This window comes from Stegodyphus dumicola, chromosome X1, assembly GCF_044657685.1.
Source record: "Stegodyphus dumicola isolate Sdum_Otavi_A_Nest chromosome X1, ASM4465768v1".
Taxonomy (NCBI): domain Eukaryota; kingdom Metazoa; phylum Arthropoda; class Arachnida; order Araneae; family Eresidae; genus Stegodyphus; species Stegodyphus dumicola.
This window is the reverse complement of record NC_140780.1, coordinates 243,064,774-243,092,518: the sequence shown is the minus strand read 5'-3', so window position 1 is coordinate 243,092,518 and position 27,745 is coordinate 243,064,774. Positions and strand designations below refer to the sequence as shown.

Sequence of the window (27,745 nt, the reverse complement as noted above, 5' to 3'; positions counted from 1 at the left end):
CTAAATGCGAATTAATTAAGATGTTCTTTTGACCAAATCTGGAACGTAACAGTTCAAGAGCAGCTTCGTAATTATTTTCGATGAGAGCGAAACCAGAAATAGCTTTGGCGGCTGAGCCACCAAGAAAGCTTTTTAAGTAAATTAATTTTTCTGTTTTTGATAAATTCGGATTTTTATCAATCGCATTTTCGAACTGACCTATGAATTCTAACCAATCCGAAGAATCACCATAAAATTTAGAGATCGTTAATTTTGGAAGACGAGTGAATTTGTTACTTTCGTTTTGGGATTCTGTAACAGTTTCATTAGAAATATCTCTATTTGCATTGTCCGAATTTTCCAACTTATTCAACTCTTTCAATTTTTTCTTTCCTCTAAACTGCCACACTTGAATTTTCTCTTCATATTCCATAGCGGATGAGATTTCAAGTTCAAATTCGTCTTCTTCGACTTTTAATTCTCGTTCTATTTCAGCGTCTAAATTGCTCAAGGATTTTGATTTTTCGTTTAACTGGTCTAAAATTTCTTCTAATACATTTACATTTATACTACTATCATCTTTATTCAGTTCGGTTTCAATTTTCTTTAATATCTTGGACACTCCGGTCCTCAATACCTTTCGTTTCGATTTCAGTTTAGCAATAAGATCTTCCATATTATATAAAAATAGAAAATACAGGCTTACCTTGGCTGTCTTCGCATAAAATGATATCCAAAATTAAAAAACACAAACTTCTAAATTGGCCAAAGGTTCTCGGCACCGATGCACCATATTGCGAAAGGTGGTTCTAATTCTAAATGAAGTGAAATACTTCAACAATCTACAAAAATAATCATTTTATTTACAAGCAACTTTAATTGCATCGAAGGTTCACTGCTAACTAACTACGTCGCAAACTAAAAACTAACATTCCTTTTCAGAAGCGAAGCACCCTCTAACGGCGATACATAAATCATTTGGGGGATTTTTCCACAAACAAACGATAAGGAAACGTTTGACCGTGTGATGGGTCAAAATTAATACTTGTTAAGGGCTCTGTGTACAATGACCACCAAACCTCTCTCTCCAAAAACACTAGCTAAGTCTTACATCAACCCAGTGTTTCTCAACCTTTCAGTATACGCGGCCCAATTTTCATCCCCCCCCACATATTATAAAGTGTATGCAATTATAATGTATTTTGAGTATTTTTGGCGCTAAACCTTAACTACTAATTACTTACTTATTAATTAAACTACGACCTTAATTTTAAACTTAAAAATTACCAAGAATACGCAGATTTATTCACATTTGGCAACGTCGATCCTCAGCATTGACAAAACAAGAATCTGTTGCACTTTTATTGCTGTTCTGTCCACCATCTCAAATATACTCGTGGTTTCCCGAGAAGTTCCGACTTGTCTCGAACATTCTGGAGTATCTTCGTGAATGTCTGTATGTCTACATATCGCTGCGTGGCTAGATGACGCTGCATGTCGCAAGGATTACCGTTTTCGGAGCCAAGATGCCGTCTCAAGCATGCGCAGATGTCACAAAATGTTTCTCTATATTGAGAAGGAGGAAATTCGATAGCGCCAGTCTCATTCGCGTCTATCCTTCTGACGCTATCTATTCTATCGTGAATGTTTATGTTATATGTTTTCGTGTTAATTGCAATTCACCGTATTAAAAATTCACGGCAGCAGATTTATGCAGAATTATGGATAGATTTTTAAGCGGGCGTAAGCGAGCATTAGACGATAGTCAAGCATCAACAAGTACACAGACGAACGTGGCTCCGAAAATAAAATCAAGAAAATATTCTCAAGAATACTTAAATTTTGGATTTACCAGTACTAAAGTAAATGAAGAACAAAGACCATTATGTATCATTTGCTCAAAAACATTGGCAGCAGACAGCATGAAACCTAATAACTTCAAAGACATTTGGAAACATTTCATAGTGAGTACGTCAACAAACCTAGAGAAATTTTCAAATTAAAATTAAAATCATATGAAAAGCAAAAAACATTTTTTAGAAAAACGTTGTCTGAATGAAAAAGCATTAATTCCTTCTTACAAAGTTTCATATAAGATAGCCAGATGTAAAAAGCCTCACACCATTGGTGAAAGCGTATTTTGCCAGCAACAATTGAGATTGTAGAAACTATGTTTGGAGATAATTTTGCAAACCAATTGCAGTCCATACCTCTTTCAAATGATACTGTTGCCCGTCGAATTACTGATATAGCTGAAGATGTACAGTGCCAGCTTTTCTCGAAGTTGCGTGACAAATTATTTTCAGTACATTTTGATGAGGCAATAGATAGTAATAAAGACGCTCATTTCATTGCCTATGTTCGATTTTGTGATGATATGTCAATAGTAGAAGAACTGCTTTTCTGCAAACCAATAGAACTCAAAGCAACAGCACACGCATTATTTTCTATCTTAAATGATTTTATGAACGAAGCAAATATAGAATGGAAAAATAGCGTCGGAATATGCACCGATGGTGCTCGTTCAATGTCAGGAAGATTCCAAAGTATACAAGCACTTGTAAAGCAAAAATCGCCAGAGCAACTGGACACATTGCATGATCCACAGGGAATCTTTAGCTTCCAAAAAAATGAGTCCTGGTCTGAATATTATGTTAACTACCGTTGTAACCGTAATAAATTATATAAAAATGAGACCTCTGAAATCAAGAATCTTTTCCGCACTTTGTAAAGACATGGGCGCAGCACATTCAGCGTTACTATTTTATTGTGAGGACAGATGGTTATCACGTGGGAAATTTTTGCAACGTGTTTATGAATTAAGAGATGAAATCACTATTTTCCTAAAAGAGGAAAACAGACCGGAAGCCGAGAATTTTCGCGATGGTTTATTTGTGATGAAATTCAGCTACTTGGTCGACATATTCGAGAAATTAAATAACTTTAATCTTTAACTCCAAGGAGCAAATACACATATATTGGATACGAATGATAAAATTAATGCTTTTTTGTAGAAAATTGGAATTGTGGAGCAGAAATATAAAGCAAAAAATTCTAACAATGTGTAAAAATGTGGATCATTATATTAAAACTTACAGGGCCGACTAACAACATGTAAAAGTGGTTTTTGTAACCATTGAAAATCATTTAGCCATGCTGACAAAGAATTTAAAAATTACTTTCTTGCTGACGACAAACTGATAGAAAGTTACGAGTGGGTTAGAGATCCATTTCAAAATACTCCCGAAGGGCTCTCGATTGCCGAGGAAGAAACCTTCACAGACTTCACGACAAGTGGAGAAACCAAAAGACAATTTAGTAATAAATCACTCTTTGAATTTTGGACAGGAGTGAATGATGAGTTCTTTGCACTAAAAGTAAGCGCATTTCGCATTTTATTACCATTTCCAACATCCTACCTTTGTGAAACTGGATTTTCTGCGGTGGCTTCATTGAAGACAAAATATAGATCTCAGCTAAATATAGAAAAAGAACTGAAAGTGTCTATTTCTAATATTAAACCTTCCTTCGAAAAACGTTGCTCTGCAAAACAGGCCCAAGGAAGTCACTAAGAATTATTAAAATTGTTTTTAATTTAATAAGTTTCGATTTAGTAATTTTTTTAAAGTTAAGAATTATGCAAACAATGATACGAAGGCATGCTAACAAGGGAGAATACCTTATAATGTTTACAAAACAAGTATTCGATTATGTACAGTTATAAGGTATATCTCCTATTTTCCTAAGGTGCCTTCGTGGTGTAGTGGATCTGCACGCTGGGCCGGTATTCCAGAGGACCGTGGTTCGATTCCCGGCGAAGGCGGTTGTTAATTTTTCATCTCTCCGGCTTTTCCAATTAACCTAATGTATCTACACAGTCTTGTGGCTATCGAATTATAACTCTAATACCAGACAATAATAGAATTAACAGGAACATGTTTGAAATGCTTTTCGGTGTTACATTAAAATCTTTATTTGAAAACCGAACAATGCATAATCTTCCTATATTTATATTGTTTGATACAGTCTGAAATTTTCCTAAAAGAATAAAAGATTTAAATTACCTTCTATTCTTAAGGAAAATTTCAGACAGATAACCTTGAGGTCAATTTCGACAAATGAGTGGCTGTAATTATCACGTAGCTTTACAGCAGATTATAGAGTCGGTAAGAAAACAAAAATTAGTTAGTTTCCTTAAAATGCAGTCTTCTGAGGGTTAGGTTATTAACTACGGCGAAGCCTCGAGGGCTATCTGCCTAAAGGGAGGGGTGCCTTCGTGGATGACTTTCTAAGGGAAACTGGCTCGTATACACGTTACACATTGCAGTCTTCTGAGAAAGGCTTATCAGGGCTTGTGTTTCTTTTCATGTGTTTCGCAAACATAGTGAGTCCTGACTGGACTGGGAGGTTGACTACAACCTATGTCTTTACGAAGCGTAGAGCAGAAGACAAGATGAGAAGGGTTAAATTTCCCTTTATTAACTACTGAACGCAGGTGCTCCCTCGCTTTGGGATACAGGGACCAACTACTTGTGGTCTGAAATTAAAAATATAAACTATGAACTAAGATAAAAATGAGAGCTGATTCTGAATAACTCACAGAGATATTTACGATTAAGAATGGCCTTTAAAATGTGTGATGTATGTAGTACGCAAACTGCCGAAACTACAATACGTTTAAATTACAAGAGAACTAAACCTCTGGCTCTATAGGCAAACAGCAGTAAATTGAAACGCGCGTGCAACAAGGTGGTGGCCGGCAAACTCGCCTTCTCTCTCTCTCTCTCTCGTTACCTCCATGGAGGTAGGAAAGGGAGGAGGGACCAACCCGCGCTAAAAGTGAAGCACTGCTTTGAAGCTTGGTTCACCAGATGGGGTGTTCTTTGTTTACATTCAGAAGCTCGCTTGACAAGATCTGATAGTATTTCGACACACGACAGTTCCATAGAAATCGAAAAGGGGACACTTTCGCATGAACGAAACATTCATAGTGTGATAGATAATAGCAATTTGTATAGTTTAGTGACACTTACGCAAAAATCACATCTTGGTTATTTTTCAATAACTAACAACAGCGATTTTGATTATGAATTTTTTTTATAAAATTATAAGCTGTTGCACTACAAAAATATAGATTTTAAGAAAAAATTTTATGCTTAAAGAATGAAAAATACCTTACGATATATTTAAAATTGTATACGTCTTTCGATACCCTTGATAGAGTATTCGCTACTTTTATTTTATTTTCCAAACGTCAAAATGTTTTAAATAAAACAAAATTTTTTTCACATCCATATATTATTGTAACATGTACCTTTTAAAATTTTTTAGAGGAGAGGCTTTACTGCTGCTCATTTTAAACCCATCGTTTTAATTTTATATATCTGAAAAATAATCACTTTGGGCTTACACGTTTTATAAATATAAAATTATGTATGTTAAAATATTTGTAATTAGGCACATAGGTCAGATTAAGTTTTTATTAAATAGAGTAACACATGCAAGGGCTATCTGCCTAAAGAGAGAGATGCCATTGTGGAGGAATTTTGAAGAAAAACTAACCTTTGAGTGGGTATTAAAAATAATACTTATAATTTTCATTCAAATTATATTCATATATATTTTTTATGTAAAACTTTCGGGTGTATGCTAAATTAGTGTAAAATACTTTACACGAAAAATATAGTGAATGCACAGAAATTAAAGATTTGCACATGCCGGAAATGAAAAATAGGAAATATGTATGGGTATTTATGCATGTGCTTGCAAAAAGCATGTATCTGCCTTTGACAAAATACTTAAATATTCATTAAATTATTTATAAATGTATTTGAAATGAAGAATTTATTCACTTATAAACAACTGTGAAAGTACTGTGAAGAAATCTAATTATTAAATGTATCTAATTTATAATGATTATAAATGTTATCTAAATATATAATAACCTTAATATTGAATTGTAAACATAAATTGAAATCATGTTGACAAATACGTTATTAAACTATTTAAGCAAGAATTGTTCGTATTGGAAAGCAATCTGTTAAAAGGTATTGTAAAGCAAATGCTATGAGATGCGCACTTAAGAACGTAATAAAGACTTTTGGAATATGTATTGTTGAAATGAAGGGTAAAAAAAAAAATCTGATAAGTATAATTAAAAGAATTATTCCACTTACATTTTATAATAACTCAGTTACAAGTTTTAAATAATACTTAAAAAAAAAAAAAAAAAAAAAAAAAAAACTTATTTTATTCCCTTTCAGAAATGTTCAGAGAAAGTCAAGTACTATTTAATTCCTAATAATTCTCTAATTTAAAATTAACCGAATAGAGCAATAATTATAAATTGACTTACATTTTTCGATTTAAAAGAAGCCAAAAAATCATGTCATACTTAAGAAAGTATTTTAGAAAGAAGCTCTATAAATAGAAAACAAATAATGCATAATTTTAATATTAATAATACAATAAACTTTGATCTTAATTTTTGTACCTTAACCAAATAAAATCGAATTACCTTAATTTTTTTTTCTAATGTAATTAACGAAAACTTGTGAAAATATTTCATTCAAATTAAACCATTCTGAGAAAACTGTCCTGTGAAAAGTACAGCATTTAATTCCGTTCAGAATGAAATATTGTTTAAAAATATGTTGTTTTCACATACTTAGGACTCTGAAGTGTTGTAGAAAAAGAAAATATATACATTTATATGTATATTTACAACGTAATTACAAAATATTTACATCCGAACGCATCAAATCCCATAGAACTCAATGGTAAATGACCCAATGTTTTGGTCACCACGTAGGGATCGCCGGTGCTTCAGAGCAGGGTACGGGAGAAACTTGTTTAGGGCGACTCCATCTTACTTCCTACCTTCATAGTTACCTCTATATCGTTGGAAAAAAGCCACAACTAATACTTGGGCGTTAGCAAGTACAATTTGCATAACCAAATTAACGCGTTTAATTCTGGCCGGAAGTGGAAAATAAGAAAGAACAGTAAAGTTTTTAAAATAAAATAAATGTTAGTGAACTTAAGAACCTTACAGGCTCACTTATTTTATAACCTTTTCCTTGTAATGATATTGAAGACTTTAATCATGATCATCTTATTGATGATGAATTTATTGATGTTTTGTATCAATCATATGATGTTAATATTACAGAAAAAGATATAGTGTGTCTAATTTACATTTATATATATATATGTTTGTAGATCTGTATTGAAGCATTGAAATTGTAATCTCTGCAGGAAAAAACTAATTCTTGACATTCATAAATACCTCTGCATTCAAAATATTTACAATCCTAATATCTAAAATGTACGAGAAGTTATATATTTCATCAAACAATCAACTTTTTCTGTATTAATGTTTCTCATCACGGAGAAAGCATTATTTGGGATGAGTGAAAGTATTTGTGTATGTGGCAAATCACTGCATGATTTGTTGAAAAGCTGTGCTACACGTATTTGCAATATATTGCTGAATAATTACTGTAAGGCTAAAAATAACAATTTAAAGGAAACCAATGACGAAAAAAGAAAAATATGTAAATTAAATAATTCTGGATTTAGATGTAATAAATTCCATAATATTAAATTTTAAAGTTATATAGTAAATATCTGCAAACTGTACATAGTAGAGCTATAAAAACATACTGCGGCCCGCCAGTGGCTGAGTGTTAAAATTGCTGAACACTGGTAGTTCGGTACCGATTTCAATCCCGGCGAACGGGCTGGCTGTATGGGTGTTTTCGTTGTTTTCCCAATATGTAACTTGTGTACGAGCCAATTTCCCTTAGAAAGTCCTCCACTGTGCATGTTTGCAATGTTGTGGACATTTTTTACTCTTCTCTATTATCAAATAAATGTAGAGTGTATTTTTGATCAGATGTACAGTCAAAAGTCGTTAATCCGGACTCGTCGGGACTTCGGCGATTCCGGATTATCGATTTTTCCGGATTATAGATCATCAGTTTAAATCTGGTAAAATGGCATGCAAAAATTATAAAATTAAAAATATGAAACCGTAATTTACGAAATAAAGAACAATTATGATCTAAAGGGTATCAAAATTTACCAAAAAAAAAAAAAAAGCTTAATATTTATTTGTTTACTTTATTAAACATTTCTTTCAATGTAAGTTGTTTAAGTTGCTTCGTTTTTTTATGTGATAATACATTCTCTTTAATTCCATAAATAGACATAATTTCTTGTTCAGTCAAAGTTCCGCTGTTCAAGTCCTATAATTTCTGTGCCGAGAATACCGACTAATTTGTCAATCGAAATTTTTTCGTTTTCAATAACCTCTGTCACTTTCTTTGCTATCGAAAGCGAATTATAATGACGAGGCATTTGATTTAAATCATATCAAACACGGAGTACATGGATAGGAAATACCACATTTAGTAAGCAATTATAAGCCAAATAAAATAAAAACATCTGCCCTTAAGATAAGGATAGTGTTGACAGATCAACTTCCAATTCATTGCGCTGCTCCGTCGCGTTAAAGATAAACAAAGTTTAGATAAACAAACGTTAAAGTTTAGATAAACAAAGGATATGGCTTTATTTATTTTTTGCAGCAATTCCACTTTTTGTTTAATGGACTCCAAAAGATACTTTCGCTTTGTATATCCTTTACATATTAGTAAATATATATCGGAAATTCTATTTGAAATAATCGAAAGTTCAAGCTTACTTTTATAAAATTGCTCTAACAGTCTGCAAAAAATAATAAGCCGGATCCAATTCGAAGATTAAGGAACAACGCAATCTGCAACATTAACTGAAATAGATAATCAGATAATTTTAGCTTAGCTTATCCCGTCCGTTACACATTAAACGTGCATTCGTAAACGTATTTTGCGCATGCCCACACGAAAATCCGCAGCCGTAAAGGTCTTACGCGCATGCGTCAACGCGGCGCATGCGCAGAAAGTTTTTAGCTTTGAGGTCCGGATTATGGGTGTCCGAATTAACGACTTTTGACTGTACTTTCTTTCATAAGAAGTTTCAGAGCATGATATAATGCTCATTGGGATTGATTGCATAGTTATGATCTTGCTTTGTTTTTAGAGAATTTGTAATATATTTTTGGATATGCTATAAGATTTACTGTATAACGTTTTTGTTTCATCTTTAGGATCAATCTTTTTTTTTTTTTTTTTTTTTTTTTTTTAATATGTAGATTAAACTTAAGATCTAGTAACTAGGATAACATATTAATACGATTTAGGCATTTCACTTAATGTCCACTTGTGTATTTATTATTAAAAAGCATCTCAGGATCTCGGATTGAATATTGAAAAATCTTTAAGGGAATAAAGAAAAGAAATAGCCCCTCTTTTTTCATAATCGTTGCACAGAAAAACATAATTATAAAGCAATATTTTATTATATTAGAATTAACGTGTTGATATTAATTTTGTTATGAAATACTATATACGTTTTTTAATATTTAAGCAGTATAAATCAGTCTGCTTAATTTAAGCAATATAGATTAATCGGAGAGCCTAAGATACATTTTCTTCTTTTTATTACGAAATGAAAATCATCTTGTGTTGAGCTCATTATACATGTTATATTTTCATTGATATTAACCTACTATATAATTTTTATAAATATTTTTCTGTGTATATGTTTCCGTTTAATTTTTCAAATTTTATTTCCGAGTTCAGATACGTTTCAGTTTTATTTAAAATCTACTTCGCTAAATTTATAATATCGCTCGAATCTTATTTTATCTTCTGTTTGATAAATTGGTAGAAAAGTATTTAAATATTACGATATAATATAGCAAGTTATTAATCCTAAAATTCAAAATATTAAGTTGTAAAAATTAATTTCACTTGACTTTTGTGTTTGAAATAAAAAGTGACATAAATATGTGTCAATCGGTTTCGCTTGTGGCGTCACAAATCGATGGAGCAGGACAGTAGATATCAAGTTGTCCTTGGGTGTAGTCCCAGAAGCCAACTTAATATTAAAAATCTAATAAAGATTTTCAATGTTTTATGAAAATAACTGAATACAAAACTTCAGTTCTTTACTTCGGGCATCTCAGCCGACGTGCCTAGGTAAGCTCTTCAAGCGGCTTTTTATATGCCTTTTGTCTTTCTGTACAAAAGCATGCGCGAACACACCAAGATGCTTAATTGGGGAGTCTAATCATTAAACAAATTGTATAAATGTTGAGAATTTGGACGTAGACTATAAACACCGGCAACCTTCTCCCCCCCCCCGAAATAGAAAATAAACTCTCTATACCAATGTCCAGATAGCGAAATATCCAGCTATCTGTCCAAAACCGAAATTACCGATATTACAATAACAATAGTTTACTAGTTTATAAAATAATATGATCGGTGATGAAAAATATAACAATCTGGCAACTAGGTACCTAATCTCCTTTTATAAATTGCCGTGCCGTACACTTAGTACACCAGTTAGTGTGCTCCTGTCTGCCTCGAGTATTGCTGATTACTTGAACGATGAATATCTATTGTAGTGTTTAAGGCGTCTTAGGTTAGGTTTCGCTTTTTATCTTGCTTACATTCTTCTGCATGCTTGGACAACTGAAAACTATACATCAGCGTAAGTTTTTAATAACCATGGAATTTAATACTGTGCTATAACTACTATTTCTTTAACTATAGGTAGATTAAAATCAATAACCAGGATGAGTAAGAAGGAAACGAAAGGCACATATATTTAAATATGATTGTAGGCAAATGGTAATAAGAATATTACAATTAACTTATGTAGTAATTCTTGAATACTTTGTAAAGTTTTTTTTTGGGGGGGGGAAGCACACTGGTCCGCGAAATTGTTTCGTAAGTTTTACCAGTCAGCGGACTAAAAAAGGTTGAGAAGCACTGCTTTATAGACTTTCGCGTTTTCGTCCATGCAAATCTTGCCCTCCCCTCCAACTCCCGTGAAGAAAATGAAAAGTTGGTGCCTGTGTTCATTCTTACATATGGTAAAATGACAAATGTTTCCTAATAGGAAGGGCTAATCCGTCCCCCCCTTCCTACCCTCACAGAAATTTTCAAGGAAAAAAAAGCCGTATTTCACTGTATACATTTTAAATAAAAATATAATAAAAACGATAAAATAAGGATAAATAGAAATTATATTAAGTAAAATAAAATAAGAACGTACTTCATCAAATAGACTTTTCTTTTCCAATAATAAAAACGATAAAATAAGGATAAATAGAAATTATATTAAGTAAACTAAAATAAGAACGTACTTCATCAAATGGACTTTTCTTTTGCAATAGTAGTAAGATTGTTGTGCATCAAAAATTTTCTTCGCCAACCACTCACTTACTCAGTAAATACGAAAATGGAATGTGTAGATGATACATAACACGTGGCTTTTTCTAGACACATGGAAAATGACCGTTATCTGGTACTAGATGCGCAGAAGGGTCATTGTTAGTAATGAACAACGTCTGCGTATGTCGTCAGGCTAAGTACGGTATTACCTAGATTTAAACTTGCTCACAGCGTGAATTCCCAACTCAAACTTCTCCCTGACGATTGATGGATGAGCTGGAGAGGAAAGGTGGGGAGGGCAACACCTTCTGTTAGGAGGTGTTGGGAGGGGGCGCGAACTCCCATGGTACCTGTCCTGTCTAAGCATTCAAGGAACATTTTTGTTCTTCCCCAATAAGTGCACATTCTTTTGCATTAAAAAAAAAAAAAAAAAGCTCTGTCGTTCGCTGGTCGGCGCCCGCCTGCAAAGAAGGCCTTGCGGGCCCGCTTCCGCCGGCCCTGTTGGTAGCTATGAAAATAATATATTTTCCATCAGCCATATTATAAATAGTTCAGCAGCCTGAATTGTGCATTATAAAGTGAATATAAAACAATTTAGAGTTCTTTTGAAATCATTTTGCTACTCCCAGTAACTCTGTTTTTCATATTGGAGTGTTGGTAGCTATGAAAATGACAAGTATGTTATTTTATATAATTTTAATTTATTTTTGCTTCATTCAAGGGCTATTGTCCGCTTGGAAAAGGAAAGCTTTTGGGGGAGAAGGAAGTAATTCGTGTTGCTAAGAGTTGTTCACGCACACCAGCTCAAGTTTTGATCCGGTGGTCTATCCAGGTAAGATCTCAAAACAGTACTATAACTTTTAATCTCTGTGGCTTTAACCACTGGTCCACTTATATGCAGACATTTAAAATTAAGAAAATAACATTTAAAAACTTTGAAAAATTTCCAAGTATGTAGTGTTCAGAAGTGCTCAAATGTGTAATAATACTCAGATGTGTAGGCAGAGTTGCCTACTTTTCTGGTTTTATAAGCAGAATCCCCATTTTTCATCTTATCTCCTGGTATGCCTGTAAACTACTTGAAAGGCCTAAAAATTATGAAAAAAAATTAGGTGTTAGGCTTCTAATGAAGCTATTGCCCATTAGTGATGAATGGAAAAACACTGAGAGTTTCATTGCATGTTAGATCGTTGGACCTGCAACCAGCTGGTTGTGGCATTTCTCTCCTGAACCATTTTTTTCTTAGAAAGTTCACTAAGAAACCATCTTTCTGTATAAGCTAATAATCTCGAGTGTTTTACCATGGTTAACTGACCGGTTAAATAAGTTGAGAAGCTGATAAAATTTTCATAAATGTTAGTTTCATCGGTCCGTAATTTTCAAGTATCTTAAATGGCAGAATTAAATTTACACAATCCAGTTTTTATTCACAGCCTTCTTATTGGCTTGGTGGTAGGAGAGCCAGCTGCTTTGGCCTTGGGCCTGGATTTGAATCCCAGGAAAGGCATTGGTGTTTTAAGTATAGTGTCTTTGTAGGAAAGGGCCACTTAAAATAATGTATTAATTTCTTGATTATAATATGTAATGCTGCACATACTGATTTGCTTTTGTTGGTGTAGCAAGTAATGAGGTTAAAGAATTAGTGTATTAGTTTACTGTTATCATCTCAAAATTAAAGCTTTTGAAAAGATACAATTTTGTTTGTTTGAAAAGATAACTCTTCCCTCAAAACTTTGTTTAATTAATCAGCCAATGGATAACAGAATTTTATACACAGAGAAATGCAGATATAAAGTAGCCTATTTAAAATTGATGCTGCTGTAAGACTACCCACTGAAGTTTGGAAATATTTTAATGTTAAATCTACTCTGTGGGGCACTGCAAGTTCATGAGAAGAGAGGTCTGCAGATATTTTTAAAATGTTCGCATAATCAGTCAACATAGGAGTTTTCCTTTGAGGCCATTTTTGAAGAGGTCCATTTCAGTTTTTCTCAAAAAGCAACAATTAAATAAAGGTACATTTTGCTTTCATTTATCAGTATGTTTTATTCATATGGGGTACCAACTGTACTGATTGCTTAAGGTGCTGAAAATGCAGGAGCAAGGTCTGTTTATGGCAAGCCACCATATTCCATAAAAATTATGATGATGACTACAGCGAGTTTGAAGATTTCCAGATAATATCACAAGTAAGAAGCAAAAGTTCATATTTAAATGGAGTAGGTGATGAATCCTAAATGAATAAATTCTCAATTTATTCAAAATTCATTTTTTGTGTTTCCAGTTTAAATTTTTTTTAAGACTCAGTTTTTAAATATACTTCTGAGTTACTTCATTTCAATAAAATTCTAACTACCTTTATCAAAGGAGATAATATGCTAAACCATTACTATATAAATTATTATTTTATTACTTTGCAGCTTTTGTGCAAGTATTAATCAATTTATTAAGATTTAATTAAATTGTTTACTTATATATATATATATTTATTTCAGAATGGTGTTGTCACTATACCAAAATCAACTCAAGTGGAAAGAGTGAAAGAAAATAGTCAAGTAAGTCTGTTTTTAGTTATTTAATTATACAGTTATATGGGTGAGTTTCTCAAGTCATTGAATATGATCACTGAATTATGGATACTTGCTCCTGTTCTTTTGGCCATAATAACAACTGCCTTATTAGAAGGTCACTAAGTCTGCAGAAATGTTCCAGAGATATGGCGAGCCTCATCTTTTTAAAACTTTCCCATAAATCAGTTAAAAACACTGGTGGAATGTGATATGCTTGCATACCTTTTTTTAGAATACTCCAAAGGAGTTTATCGTGTTCTGGCTTTTCATTGGCAATTTCAGCTTAGAGCATTCAGTGAAATGCCTTTCAAACCAGGTGGTAGCCATATGGGATCTGTAACAGTAGCATTTGCCTTGTGGATATATTTCATTTGTATCAAGTAGTAGAAAAGTTTGAAGGGATGTAAGTGATCGCCCAGCAGCTCTATGTACTTAAATGTAGTGCAAGTGCTTGCTACAAGTACCAAATGTTCCAAACATTGCTATGAGGAAACTCCCTAGACTTTACTGAACTGCCATGATCTTATACAATCATGCAAACATCCAGTGTGCCAGCATCTATCGTTTCCAGTGAACCATGGACCTGGTATGCTGGATTCATGGATCAATGCATTTACTTTACGGAGTCTTCACATCATTGAGATAAAATTGAAATAAATAAGACAAACATTTGCTATAGAAAGAGGAGATATTTAATGTGTTTAAAACAGGAATTACAAAAGAAGTCCCCTGTGGACAAGTGTGAGAATATCCTGAAGCAAGCTTTCGCAAAAGGGGCAATAAATTCCCCATGGTGAGGCACACAAACAGTAGCCAAGGAAGGTTTGGTAAACAAGAAGCACACACCATGTGCAACATTGTCTTGGAGACGATTAAGGAAATAAAAATTTGGTTAAGTTGCCTCAGAGTAGATGGCACTGCCTTAACTGTATATGTGTTTAGGCCTGGAGGGCAGTCTGTCCTTGTTAAGAGAACTAACCTTCTCTTCTTTCATATAACATGCTGGATCCATGGAATTTACATTATATTCCTAGTTTTAATCAGCATAACAGCTGGAATCTAGCTAGCTCATCACTCCATGCCACTTGCTTCCAGTCATTCACTGTCTGCTACATGTGGCTGATGTGTAATAAATATTAAGTGTGGGGGCATGGTATTCTCATGCATCTTGAGCTTTTGAAACTCATATATTGAAGCATGTGGTGCTTCAATGCTGTGCTGTGTCTGTTGACTGCACAACATATTTGTACTTACTTGAGGTAAGTATATGCCCTTGCAGTTTGCCCAATTACTTTTTCTGCTATCTTTGTACTCTAGCTATTAGATACTGTATAATGAGAAAAACTGATTCTCAAACAATTTCTGTAACTGAATATCCTATGTGCTGAGCACTTATTGGTCCTAGATCAAAGACATCTAAATTATGGATTTTCCACATCATGTTGCTATCGCTGAGAGAGCAGAGGACTTCGTGTTCATGTACACAAGGCCAATGAAAGTCCTTGTGCCACCTTTATTTTTGTAAGCATTGGTCGTAGACATAAATTTCTAGTGACAGAAATGGCACAAATATTCAAATTTTCGCATTCCTAAATTTAAAAATAAGGGGAAATTATGAATTTTTTATTTATACTTATCATAACAATATTTAGTACATTTAGTTAAAGTTTTACTTTGGTTAGATTTAGTAAAAATTGATACTCATCATAAAGAAAAAGAATTTACCCTTACCTACCATACAGTGACATTCCTATGTGATGTACTAGTGCATGACATTTTTTATTTCATAATTTTTAATATATTTGGTATGGTGAAACCATTTTCATGTGAGTGGTCTAAGTTTTTAAATGCTGAAAGGACACTCATGATATTTGCATGCAGTTCTATTTCTTAATGATCGTAATGAGTGATAATTTAATAATCCTGAAAAAAAATCATTGGACTAAATATGTTTTTTAAGTGTAAATTTATGTGCAAATAATTAAGCCAGTCTAGAGCACAAATTCTGTTAAGATTCTGTGAATGAGATATTCTGTTAGAAAAAATTTGTTTTGATTAAAATATTTGACGACAGTCTGCATGGTAATGTTTCATCACTTAATCTGTGAACATCAAAAACCTGTTCCTAAACTGATATTTTCTTTCATTTGCATACATATTTGAATATTTCACTTTCATGTTGTGTATGAACTCTCAAACTTTAAAATTAAATCAGCCAGTCGATTTTTACCACATGGGAGTCAATCTTTTCATGTTTTAACTTAACATGACTTAACATTTATTAAATTTTAGTCATCATTTTTCCAGGGTTAACTTTTTAAATTATAAAAATTCCATAATGTAATTATTAAGGCATTTTTATAATTAGAAATATTATGTCTGCAACCAACAGCTATGAAAATAAGCCTGCATAAGGAATCTCATGGACAGGGTGTGTATCCTGTGGCAGAGTTCTCACATGCACAGAAATGCAGCAACAGCACGAAGAAATTTGCATAAGGCTGTCTATCCCTAATTCAGTGGCATTTCCTTGTATAAACCTTATCTGTAGAAAAGAGAAGTGCAGTAATCTCCTAGTTTACTCTGCCTTGACTTATATAACCCTGCATTTACATCATTTGCTTTTAGCTGTAGGAAATTATTGAAAAGGGGTCTCTTGTGCATTTCAGACAAGCTACATTAGGCTATTATGCATGCTTTTGATGCCATACAGTCACGAGAAGAGAGTAATTTATTTCATTGTGTTTCTTGTAGCCAGAATTTCAACATGAAGAGAAATGCATAGCCACAGCTAGAAGTGTAAAGGAAAGAATGCACAGGGACCATATTAAGCAGTTGGTTTATTCTGCAGTTCCTGTTTATTAACAAAGGATTTCTATATTATTTTTTGATATTTATACTTTGTGCATAATGATTGTTCCCAGAAGGTAAACCAAAAATCAATGAAAATCAATCTGGCTCAGATGATAATGATAAGTTAATAAGCAAGTATTTGTGGAGGTGATAAAATATATACTAAGTGAATTTAATGATTAATTGACATGACTTTGATTCTGAAATGTTATTATATTTTGTGATTTAACAATCAGCTGATAGTCCAGAAATTGCCCTAGTAATCAAAATATCACACAGTGAAGCAGATTTTTTTCAAGAGGTTTGGGGGATAGAAACAATTATTCATTGCAGACAACTGTTGGTTTGAAATGTTATTAAATTTTGTGATTTAACAACAAGGTGATTGTCCAGAAATCACCCTGATAATCAAAATTTCTTATTGCCAGCTAATTTTTTTCCAAGAGGGCTAGGGTATACAATCATTCATTGTACATAACAGTTAATTTATGCAGTTCAAACAGTGCCATAATTGGAATAACATTGCTTTATCTGGTAAAGTCATTAATGCCAATACAGAATCTGGCCTTTCATTCCGTACATGCTTGATGAATACAATAAAGTATGCTTTTAGACTTAACATTGGTGAAAACAGGGTTCTCTATGAAAAAGATATTCTAAAGAACATTTGTTATGCTGGGTTGAGAAAATGTTTCCTGATTTAAAATGTCAAAGATATTGTTTCATGCGATTGCAGCTGGTGACTGCAAACTGAAGACCGATGGATGATTTATTACTGAAAGACTTCACAAACTCCTAAGACCTATACAAGATATTTTCTCCCACTTTTCCTCATGCCTTGGTGATGTAACTGGAAGCACACTCAAAGTGTATTCGAGAGGTCCAGAGTTCAAGTCCCAGTGAGGGCACTGCACGGTTTACATGTCTCCTACTCCTCCCCCTTCCCCCCCCGAAAAAAACTAACGACTGTACAACTTGTTTAAAATCTAGCCTTTCTTCCTACTGAAAGTTAGGAAATTTATTTGGATAACTACTACCGTCTTTGAAAATTGACTACTATAATTTTATCCCAGAAGGTGAGTCTTATTACTAATCTCAAACTAGCCTTTTAAAGTTATGTGATCAAGTTGATGCACCCAAAATTTTAGATTTTGATTCAAAAGTAATAAATTCTGATGAAACATCATGAATTTATATCAACCAATAGATCAAGATCCATAAGCTATCGCATTAAACCTCTTTTGTTGCTTTTTGAATGCAGGCAAAAAAGCAATCCTGAGATAAAAGTGAAGGATATTTGGAAAATTGTGGTCATTTTGCATGTATTTCTAGTCATGGGAGACTCTTCTGAGAGGAAATTTTGCAAAGAAAATGAAAGATACACAGAAAGTTTTGCTCTTTTCCTTAACTGAAGTTCAAAATTGTTTAGCCAGTGCCATTTCTCTTTCAACTCATCTGTATTTGTTCATCTCCAAATATATTTTCCATGAATCTTTTCCTAAAATATTTGTGTATAAGAACTTCTGTTTGGAAGAAATTACCATTCTGGTAAGAAATAAACTGCTAGAGTGTTAACTTCCTGAAATGGCAACTCTGTACTTAGGAACTTTATAGTATCTAGCATTGTTTATATTTGCCCCTTAAGTTTTGGAGTGCCAGGTATCAGTAGCTTTTGTAATTTCCATTTAGTGTTTTTAACCATTTAGGTGCATTATATTTCTAAAATAACTGGTTTTTAACTAAGAAACCTAACAGGAAAATTCCTGACTTTTATTAGATTTAGTTTTGTCAGTTACTGTTTATTAAAATAATTGAACCAAATTATAATGTACACAGTATTGCTTATGTCACTTAATATATGTGTATGCTTGTTATTCAGATTTGAGCATGATATCCTGGAATAACCAAACTTTTATTGGAAGTTTTAGTGGAAAATTCTTTGTTTAGTGTTATATGATGCTACAATACTGTATTCTTTAATATTTTAGCCTGTTGTTTTAAATTAGTCTGAATAACATTTTAGCCCTTTTGTTGTATAATTATATAAAGAAAGGAAAATTGTTGGATATGTAGCATTTAAAGAGCAAAGTGGCAACAGTTAAAAAGAGCTGTGAGGAATCCCCCAAAATAATTTTTTTGTTTCAGACTTCTATACAGGACTTCTAGTCCTTTCAGGATTTTTTTCATAAGGTTATCTAATTTTGAAATTATGTTATATAATATATGCATTAATGGATATATATATATATAGAATCTTTTTATCATAGAGGTGTAATGAAAACTTTTGTAAAGTATAAATGAAAATTGTGACCCCTTCCTTTCTTGTGCAAATTGTCCGCCAGAAAAGCATATCCCTGACTTACATAATCTTGTCCAATATTATTGGTCTAAGAATAAATGGATGCCTAGTTTGGGTATTATAGTAGCATTCATTTTTAGGATCTATTTTTGTGACTAATCCCACTTATCTGACCTAATTAGAACAAGCCCGTGAATTTTGTGGCAAGGAGTGCAAAACTGCATCTGTTGTTGGCAGGAGCCTTGAGCACCATATTAGATGACAGTATGGCTTTGCCCACTTCTGCTGCAATTTTGAAGGAGAGAACCTGAGAACACAGGTTCAAGAGTATCCCACCCTTCTTTCCCTATCATAAAACTACTTTAGGAGATTTTTAGCATGCTTTATTTTTTAGTGCACAGACACTATGCGTTTACAAACATCATTCACACTGGTGCCTTACGTATGGCAGTCAGTGTCACTAACTGTCTGCCCAGTTTTATGCATCTGTTTACATATTTGAGCATTAAAAAAATCAAGTCTTGGAAATTTTGTGGTTTCAAGCAAAAGTTCTATATTTTTATATGTTGGTAATGCTGTATTGACTTGGACTTAAAATTCACAAATATGTGAAAGTTATTTTCGTTTATGTTAAACAGTTATTCCAGATTTCTGGAGTTCAGAAAGTAAAGTATCTGCCTTTTGGTTGTACTGTTCAGTCCTTTGAAGGAGGAATGAACCTTGAATTTTCAGTTTCCTGCATAATAACTGGTATATCCAAATATAGAGTATGTAGTAAAGGTTTTACTGTTTTTGTTTGAAGGTTGAGAATTTTGTTTGTATTTCAACGCTGAGAGTTTTGTTCTGAAATGAATTCCATCAAAGTACTCTTTGTTTGTTTTCCGTCAAAGTACTCGAAGTTTGTTATGTTTCCTATTTGTTATCCATGAAGTTTGTTTAGCTTTTTTTCTTGAAAGTGTTTTCTGTGCGAAGTATTCCTTTCAGTGCATGCAAATGTCAAATGTATTTTAAGTGTAACACTGAAGGCTAGATTGTTCATATTTCATTGAAATCTGATGATGTATTTTAATGAAGCATTACTATTTTGCATTATAAATTTTAAATTAGAGGCTAAATAATAATACAGCCATTTGTTTAAAAATTAATTGAATGAAAGAAGATTTTTAGAGGTGTTGCTTTTGATAGGCAGAGCAACAACAATTAAAAAGGTATCTGAACACCAATGCTGTTTTAGAAGTACTCCTGCATTATGTGGCATTTATTGTATTGTTTTGCATTAACTTCTGTAACTCTCTATAACTTTTACATTATGAGAATAAATAATTTTTAGGTTATTGATGTACAACAGAATAGGTCTCATGAACACTAAAATGACAGTTTCATTACCAACTGTGTTATCGCACCGTGAAGAGAATTAATCTTGCATATAATATCAGGAAGATTTTTTTAAAAGAACTCTAAATATGTTAAGAAAGTGATGAATTTCTTTTTAAGTATTAAAACTTGATTAACTGGAATTTTATGCTCTTAAGGAAACAGCGAATCTTCTGAGCTTGTGAGAAGTGACACAATTATGTCTCTGTGGAGACATTGGCAAAACTTCATATAAATGTTGTGATAAAGATATAACCAAAATTTAAAAAATAACTTGTGCCATTCCTTCATCAAAGACTATCACAAGAGATGAAATTACTTGAGTACTGTTAAAATCTTATTAAATGCAAATATATGTTGTACTGAGATTTGATATGTATTCTCTTTAGTTGCATGATTAAAAATTTTCAATTTTGCTGTGAGACCTCAAAAAATCATTAAATCTAGTAACAAACAAAAACAGTTACCTGGTAAAACTCCTGAATGATAACTGAGTGACAAATTGCAAGTTCGTAATGTATGTCAGCATGTTTCTCGATCATTTTTTCTTTTTTTTACTTTAAATTATATGAGGGTTACATCATATATACATTTCCAGAGAGGATATTTGAGTCATAAACAGTTGAGAGACACTCTTTTAGCTCTTTAAATGCCAAACTCTTTGCCATGCTCTGTATAAAAGCGTTATACTGCTTGAAATTTTATGCATTTTCTTTCTCTCTTCCCATTAACCCAAGAAACAGATTTGAAATTTTCAAATTATGTCAACCCAAGCCCATAATGTTCTCAAGTGATGATGGTTTTGGAGGAAGAGAAGGAAAAGGGGGGAAGTCCCTTTATGTTAAAAAGACTTCTTCAGGAGAGATAAATGTAAGCTGTAATTGTTAACGGAACTGCAGCAGGTTATCACCTATATATTTGCAATACTGAGTGGCCAGTAGACAACAGACTGGTGATCTTGGCCAGTTGATAATCTGTTAGATGATTGCATAAAAAGCCGTCATCTATCTTTGGTCCTGAACTGTTAAATAATGCAATTTTTTTATTAAGATAAATATTACAAATGTTTTGATGTTAATTGAAAGTTCATTTTTTACTTGCATAAATAAACGTTACAAAATGTACATTTTCTGGATATAAGTTATGTATTTGTTAAGAAAATGTGCTATAGAATATTTTGAAACAAGTGCATTTTATAGTTAAAAAAAGGTGTCATGTAAAACAGTTTTGTTAATACCTTAAAATGGTAGTACACTCCTTGGAAAATGTTTCTTTTTTGTGTGAGAACAAATGAAAGAAAATTTAATCAACGTCTTTGCAGAGGGCTAAGTGAGCCAATCAGAATAATCAGAACTTGAAATACTGACAGAGTTAATGAAAGTAAACTGCAAGGAAATTGTCAATGTAGAAATTTTCTTCCATGCTGTTTTCATTTTCCGTAAATTGAAGAAAGGCAAACAGTTATTTTATAACTTACTTTCTAGTCACTCTATCCTTAGGGAAAGGGGTTGACTCGATGCATTTTGTTCATTTTTGCATTTTATTTTGACAGTTATTTGTAAATATGCTAAATTAAAATATATTTCTTTTGTTTGTTTATTTGTGTAGGTTTTCGACTTTCAGTTATCAGAAGATGAAATGAATGTGCTGAATAATTTGCATGATGGTCGAAGAATTGTTGATGCATCAAGTATTCAAGAAAAAATTGACAGTGCATTACCTGATGGTTATAAATTGAACTTACCCAACTATGAAATTGATAAGTTAAACTATCGTAATCATCGTTAATCTAAATGGTGTGTCTATATCTGATTTTTTGGGGAAAACTCTCTGTAGTAGTTTAGATTTACAGAGAGCTTGTGTTTTTATTTAAAGCCATTGAAAGAAGTTATTATATTTAATTAACTGCCTAGAGAAGGGGAAAATATTTCTTTTAAATAAGTCAGTTTTATAATAGCTAGTTAGATTTCTTTCCCCATTGTTGTACAGTTGTAGCATTTCTAAATCATTCTGTAAAAAGCAAACATCAGTAGTTTTATTGATTTTCAAAGTCTGAGCTGCAATCATTATTTTTGTTGCTGTATATTTTTTTTAATGTGGTTATGTATCCTATTTTAAATATTATTTAATCTCTCAAAATTTGAAATTTTGTTACTACAAATGTAGGGTTATGTAAGATGCATATTTTGTAAAAAAGAGATAAAATGGTAACTAAGTAAAAATTCTTTTGGAACCATTTTTGACCTAAAGCAAGTGTTTAATGCAAAATTGGTCATAACACAAAGCAGTATTATTAGTGTATTAACTGTTGTAAGTAAGTGTAAAGTTGGCAGTCTTTATTGATATTATGCAAAAACCTAGCAATTAACTCAGAGTTCTTCCATTATTGTAATATAAATACAATTTTTTTAAAAAACTCATTGCACCAGCAAATTCACTCATCACGAACAATTTTGGTGATTAAGATTAAACAGATTAAGCTCTTTTTTAATAGTAAGAAATGCATACAAGATCTTCAAAACTGCCTTATTCTCTACATAAGGTATAATATTTCTCTTCTCATAATTTCTGTGTATGATAAAATAAATCTCTTTTTTTTTTTTTTTTTTTTTTTTTTTTTTTTTTGTTGTTGTTGTTGTTGTTTAAATGGTGTGTAACAACAGCTAGATTTTTTATGTTATCTGAATAAATAACTATGCCAAAAAAGGAATGCTGTTGTGCAAATGACAGCTTGTCAAAATGATGTATTACTAATATCTACAAACTTATTCTAAAAGAGCTTCTAAAGCTAGAAACTACTACTAAAAGAAAACACTTTTAGTGTATGTAATATATATTTGTAAATATTATTTAGTGCATTATTTCAAATTAGGTATTTTCATTTTATAGCATGTTTGAAATTATATAAGTGAGTATTGGGTTAATGCACATGCACTGTGAGAGTACTGTGGGGAAAGAAAAAGTTTTATTCTATTTAAACATGAAGTATTTTGTAGATATGTGGAAATTTTGTCATCTGATTAGCAATAAAAGTGATTAAGGTATGTGTTAATATTTATTGTATAAAACCTTTTAGTGTTACTTCTTTAAGAATTTTTGCTTTCAAGTATCTGAGTAAGTAGGAGTATTTTATTTATTGAAATTTTTGTAAATGTTTTGACAAGTGATGGGGAAATAAGTGTTTTTACTTAATTTTCATTTCAGTTTTGATTAATATATTCCATTCGTGCATAATTATAAAATTTCATTAGATTATTTTGAAATTCTTTAATAGGATAAATCTGTTCAAATTGAACACAGTTTTATTTATACTTTCATTTTTGTGAGCAGCAGTATAAAAGATGTCATTTGGTGTATATTTTTCTGATTCAAGAATATAGGTTCACAAGCAGCACAGCAAGTTTAAACATGAGTAGCTATCTGCCCTCCCTTTTGAATCCTCTAATTAAATTATGATGCAGAATATCTAAGCTGACACAAAATTCTGAAGTACTTTCCTTTTAATAGTCATTAAATCTGTACGACTATTATCAGTTTAAATTATGATTCTTTGTAAGAGCTCAAGAGTTTAATCCAAATATCTGGCTTTTTTAAAACTACTTTTCCACTTCTAGTTTTTTGCTCATTGCCCAGTGTTCCTGAGTTAACACGGTTAAGTGGTTGATCTTCTAAACTTTTATTGGAAAGATTTGCGTGTCAGACATATTTTTTTTACATCCTTTTTCTATGTGTTAACTTCTTGTTCTGTTCCTTTCATAGTCTGTTCAGAAGCTGAATACAAAGAAGTATGGCATATAAGTATGAAAGAACCAAATTAAATAACATAAAAGTATTATTATGCAGTAATGATATTTTAGTACAATGCTCATGAATCTCGTTTGAATTCATTTAAGATTATATGAGGAAAACATAAAATGAAGGAACAATAAAATTATGAGACACTATTTAAATCAACATAAATCATGCAACATACATTGTAGATTTGAGAGAACTGAAATTAATAATTTATATACCTGCTTTGTTTTTGTGTAGAATCAAAACTCGGCACTGATTCAAAGAAGGGCATCACAATGTTACAGAAAAAAAATTTGGGGGGGGGGGGGGCATTGGCTGCCGACATTTTCAGATTACAGTCATGGAAAATTCACTGTCCATTTTTGTAAACAGCTCTGCACAGAAAATGGCAGATATTTTTCCTAAAGTTCATGTCTGGGAAGTGTCAAGGCCTTCAATACCTGGTTCCTGATAACACCATTTTATTTAGATTGATGGCTGAAGGAATATTATTACTGCAGTGAAATATGCTAATTCTTCACAAAGAACATCCCTACAGGATGTTATGTAAATGCAGCGACAAACTCAGAGGGATGACAATAGACATCAGGAGGAACCAAAATTGCCATGGAATCACAAACTATGTTTAGTTGGTAAAAATTTTGAAAATACTCATACAAGGTCTGAAGTTGAGTGGGAGCCAAACACAAGTACAATATTAGTACAAAAGCCTTTTATTTCCTAGAAATGCCTACACAGCCTGTGACGTAGTGTCAGAAAGATGATATAGCAGTTTGTTCGCATGGCTTTAAGAAACAAAGGTTTTTATTTTACTTACAGTAGTACAAGTATTGCAAAATTAATTGCGTTAATTATTATATTAAAAATGATAATGTAATTTATCATACTAATGTAATAATTTAACACATAACTCTGGCGAAAGCATTTCTGTTTTTTCTTGTTTCTTACTTAAATATTTCATCTGTCTAGAAACTGCTTTTTTAGGTCCTGCTTCTCGGAGTAAATGAGCTTTAGCACTGTTTGCTTAAGTTGGCTCAGAGTGATCACAATGATACAAAGCAGCACTTAACATTCGAGTATATTGAATTTTGTTTCCAATTTTGGATTAAAAATGTCTAATTTGAAATGTCATTGTCATTGAAAATAAGAAAAGAATGAGTAATTTTTAATTTATAGCCAACAAAATAAATTGTTAATAATGTTTTCATTTTTACTTAATGAGTGCTTGATTTCTTTATTAAATTTCAAAAATATATTTGCTAATAAATTATACAATTTTCCTTTTTGCCATCTCGTTATAACAATGTTTCTGCTTCAAAAAGTATCATACTGAAATGTCTCATCAATTAAAATACAGTACTAGGAAAGACGAAATTTAAAATCATCACGAGGAAGAACTTCCAAAAAATAAGGAGATCGCGTCAAGTGGAACCCATGTAAAAGAAAATTAACTTTTGTAATGAATATCGAACTGATTTAGGAAAAAGGTTAATTTAAGTATGCTTGCATTTCAAGCATATAAATTTATTAAACGATGAGATGTTATTAAATGTCAAATGTTCTCTACAAACTACAGTCAAGTCGCAAATCAAGTACACCTTCTCAATATAATCGTATAGTTATGCGATTACTTGCACCGACTGTAGTATATGAAAGATCCATTTTTACTTTGAAAAATTATATTATTTTACATTTAAAATAATTTATATTATTTTACATTTAAAATAATTTAAGTATTCTATTTGTACATATAATACGTGCCATTGGTATCGCGTGTATACCGTATACGTTCATGTAATGTCCGCACTTTTTTTACTGAAATTCCATCACTGAAGTCAGGTACAGATTACATAAGTCGTTCAAATGTCATGCTTTTTCTCTTGAGTAATTTTGGGAGTAAAAGTTCTAAGTGGAAGAAAATGGCATAAGTAATAAAAGTATCAAATTTAAAGTTGTCTAATGGCTTTTTAAAATTTAAGAACTCGCTTTCTCCCATCCACATATAGTATAAATTACCCCGTTTATGTTATCAACACTCGGCACATATTAGTTCTCACAGTAGCACAATATAGAGGCACAAATTTACCAACACTTGCAATTTTAATATTTACTTTTACACAAATTAAATAAAAGTATATTCTGTTAATAGCTTGCACACATTATTTTTTTAAAAAAAAGTTTGTTCTGGTGCACTGTATGAAAATCCATTTTGTTTCGTAATTTGTCGCAAGCAGCCTTCACTTGCCTTGAAATGTGATGTAGGAATGTCTTCTCGTGCCACAGCAAGCGCTCTTATTTGACATTTTACCCATGTTACTGCGTACCCTTGAGCACCCATATCATGAACATGCGCATCTACTTTTTTTCCTAAGTTCAGAAACTTGCATTTTGAACCATGAAACACACATCTTGTTTTGTTTGTTGCTGCTAGTTGATCACGCTGTTTGCTTAAGTTGTGCACAAACATTGCATGATGAAGCACTTTGTTTTAAATTCTTCAGTTTTAGCAATCACTCGTTTTCTGAGAGTTTGTGTTGTGTGCTGCGTGGTTAGTTTGGAAATGAGAACATATACTTTTCTCCTTTTGCACAGCTATAATATCATTACATAATAAACATACTGCTTTGCCATTAAATTTTATGACAAAATTATTCACATTCCATTCTGCTTTAAAAGCACTACATTCCCAGTCTACTTTTCTCATTTTTTCTTTTATTAAGAGTGACATGGCAACGGTAGGTACAAATTAAACTGAAGCGAACAAAACATTGCAGAGCATTGATAGTCAGTAAACACGGACAGACATGACAGGTAATACCATAAGCATCGCTAAAACAAAACTGACTGAACTGCCAATTCTTATTCTGTGGCAGTGGTCTCAAACTGGCGGCCCACGAATACATTCAACGAGAAAAAAAAAAAGACGAAAAAATGATATGAAGCTGAACACACATATTAAGAAGCTTGGTTATATACAAAAGCTGAGGGGAAAAAAACATGTCAAAAGAATATTAAAGCTTTAAAAGTTTACGTAATGATGGCTTTTGTTGTAAGAAATTTTGTATTATGTATTTTTATTGAATCTGTATTACATGAAATGGATGAAAATGCTATCTGCCCAACAGTTATATGTTCTAAATAATTATTTAAATACAATCGTAATTTTTTTTTTTTTAAGGAGGAAAACTTTGCAGTATAGCATGCAACTATATAACATCCTATGTCACTATTAGTTACAACGGCGCATTTTAATAAAATACATTTTTTGTTAATAACGAACCACATTACAAATAGAGAACATTTAGCAAAAGTGTAGCAGAATGCGAGCGCCACTTAGTGGTGAATTTCGCGAAAGCCACTGAAAACTGGGAACCAGAATTTCGTTCAGCCTGGCAGGCCTTGAGTGTAAATTGGCCTTGATAGCATTTACTACAGTCTCAAATCCCAACCAGATCTTTTTTATGTTTGCCGCCTGGTGAAGTCCAATGAAAAGAGCAGAGGGTGAATGAAGATCCTGAATACTGAGCTAAAACATTTGTTGCCATTTTTGTCCACGCAAGTTTAGCGAATTTCACGGGCGGAGGGTA

General features: G+C 32.3%; 1 protein-coding gene and 1 non-coding gene across 2 annotated transcripts in view; one reads left to right on the top strand and one right to left on the bottom strand.

Annotated features, from left to right (window-relative positions):
* Window positions 1-23,407, top strand: part of LOC118205492 (putative oxidoreductase ZK1290.5) — a 67,460-nt gene extending 44,053 nt beyond the window's left edge. Inside the window, exons 7-9 of the mRNA XM_085807319.1 lie at window positions 11,989-12,099; window positions 13,763-13,822; window positions 21,972-23,407. Of these exons, the coding sequence (XP_085663445.1) occupies window positions 11,989-12,099; window positions 13,763-13,822; window positions 21,972-22,151 (351 nt within the window). The 3' untranslated portion in view covers window positions 22,152-23,407. The remainder of the gene's footprint in view (window positions 1-11,988; window positions 12,100-13,762; window positions 13,823-21,971) is intronic.
* On the bottom strand, window positions 14,718-14,838 carry LOC118192103 (U6atac minor spliceosomal RNA). Its single transcript, XR_004758718.1, has one exon. It is a non-coding gene; the product is annotated as a U6atac minor spliceosomal RNA (small nuclear RNA).
* Window positions 23,408-27,745: the final 4,338 nt, after the last annotated feature.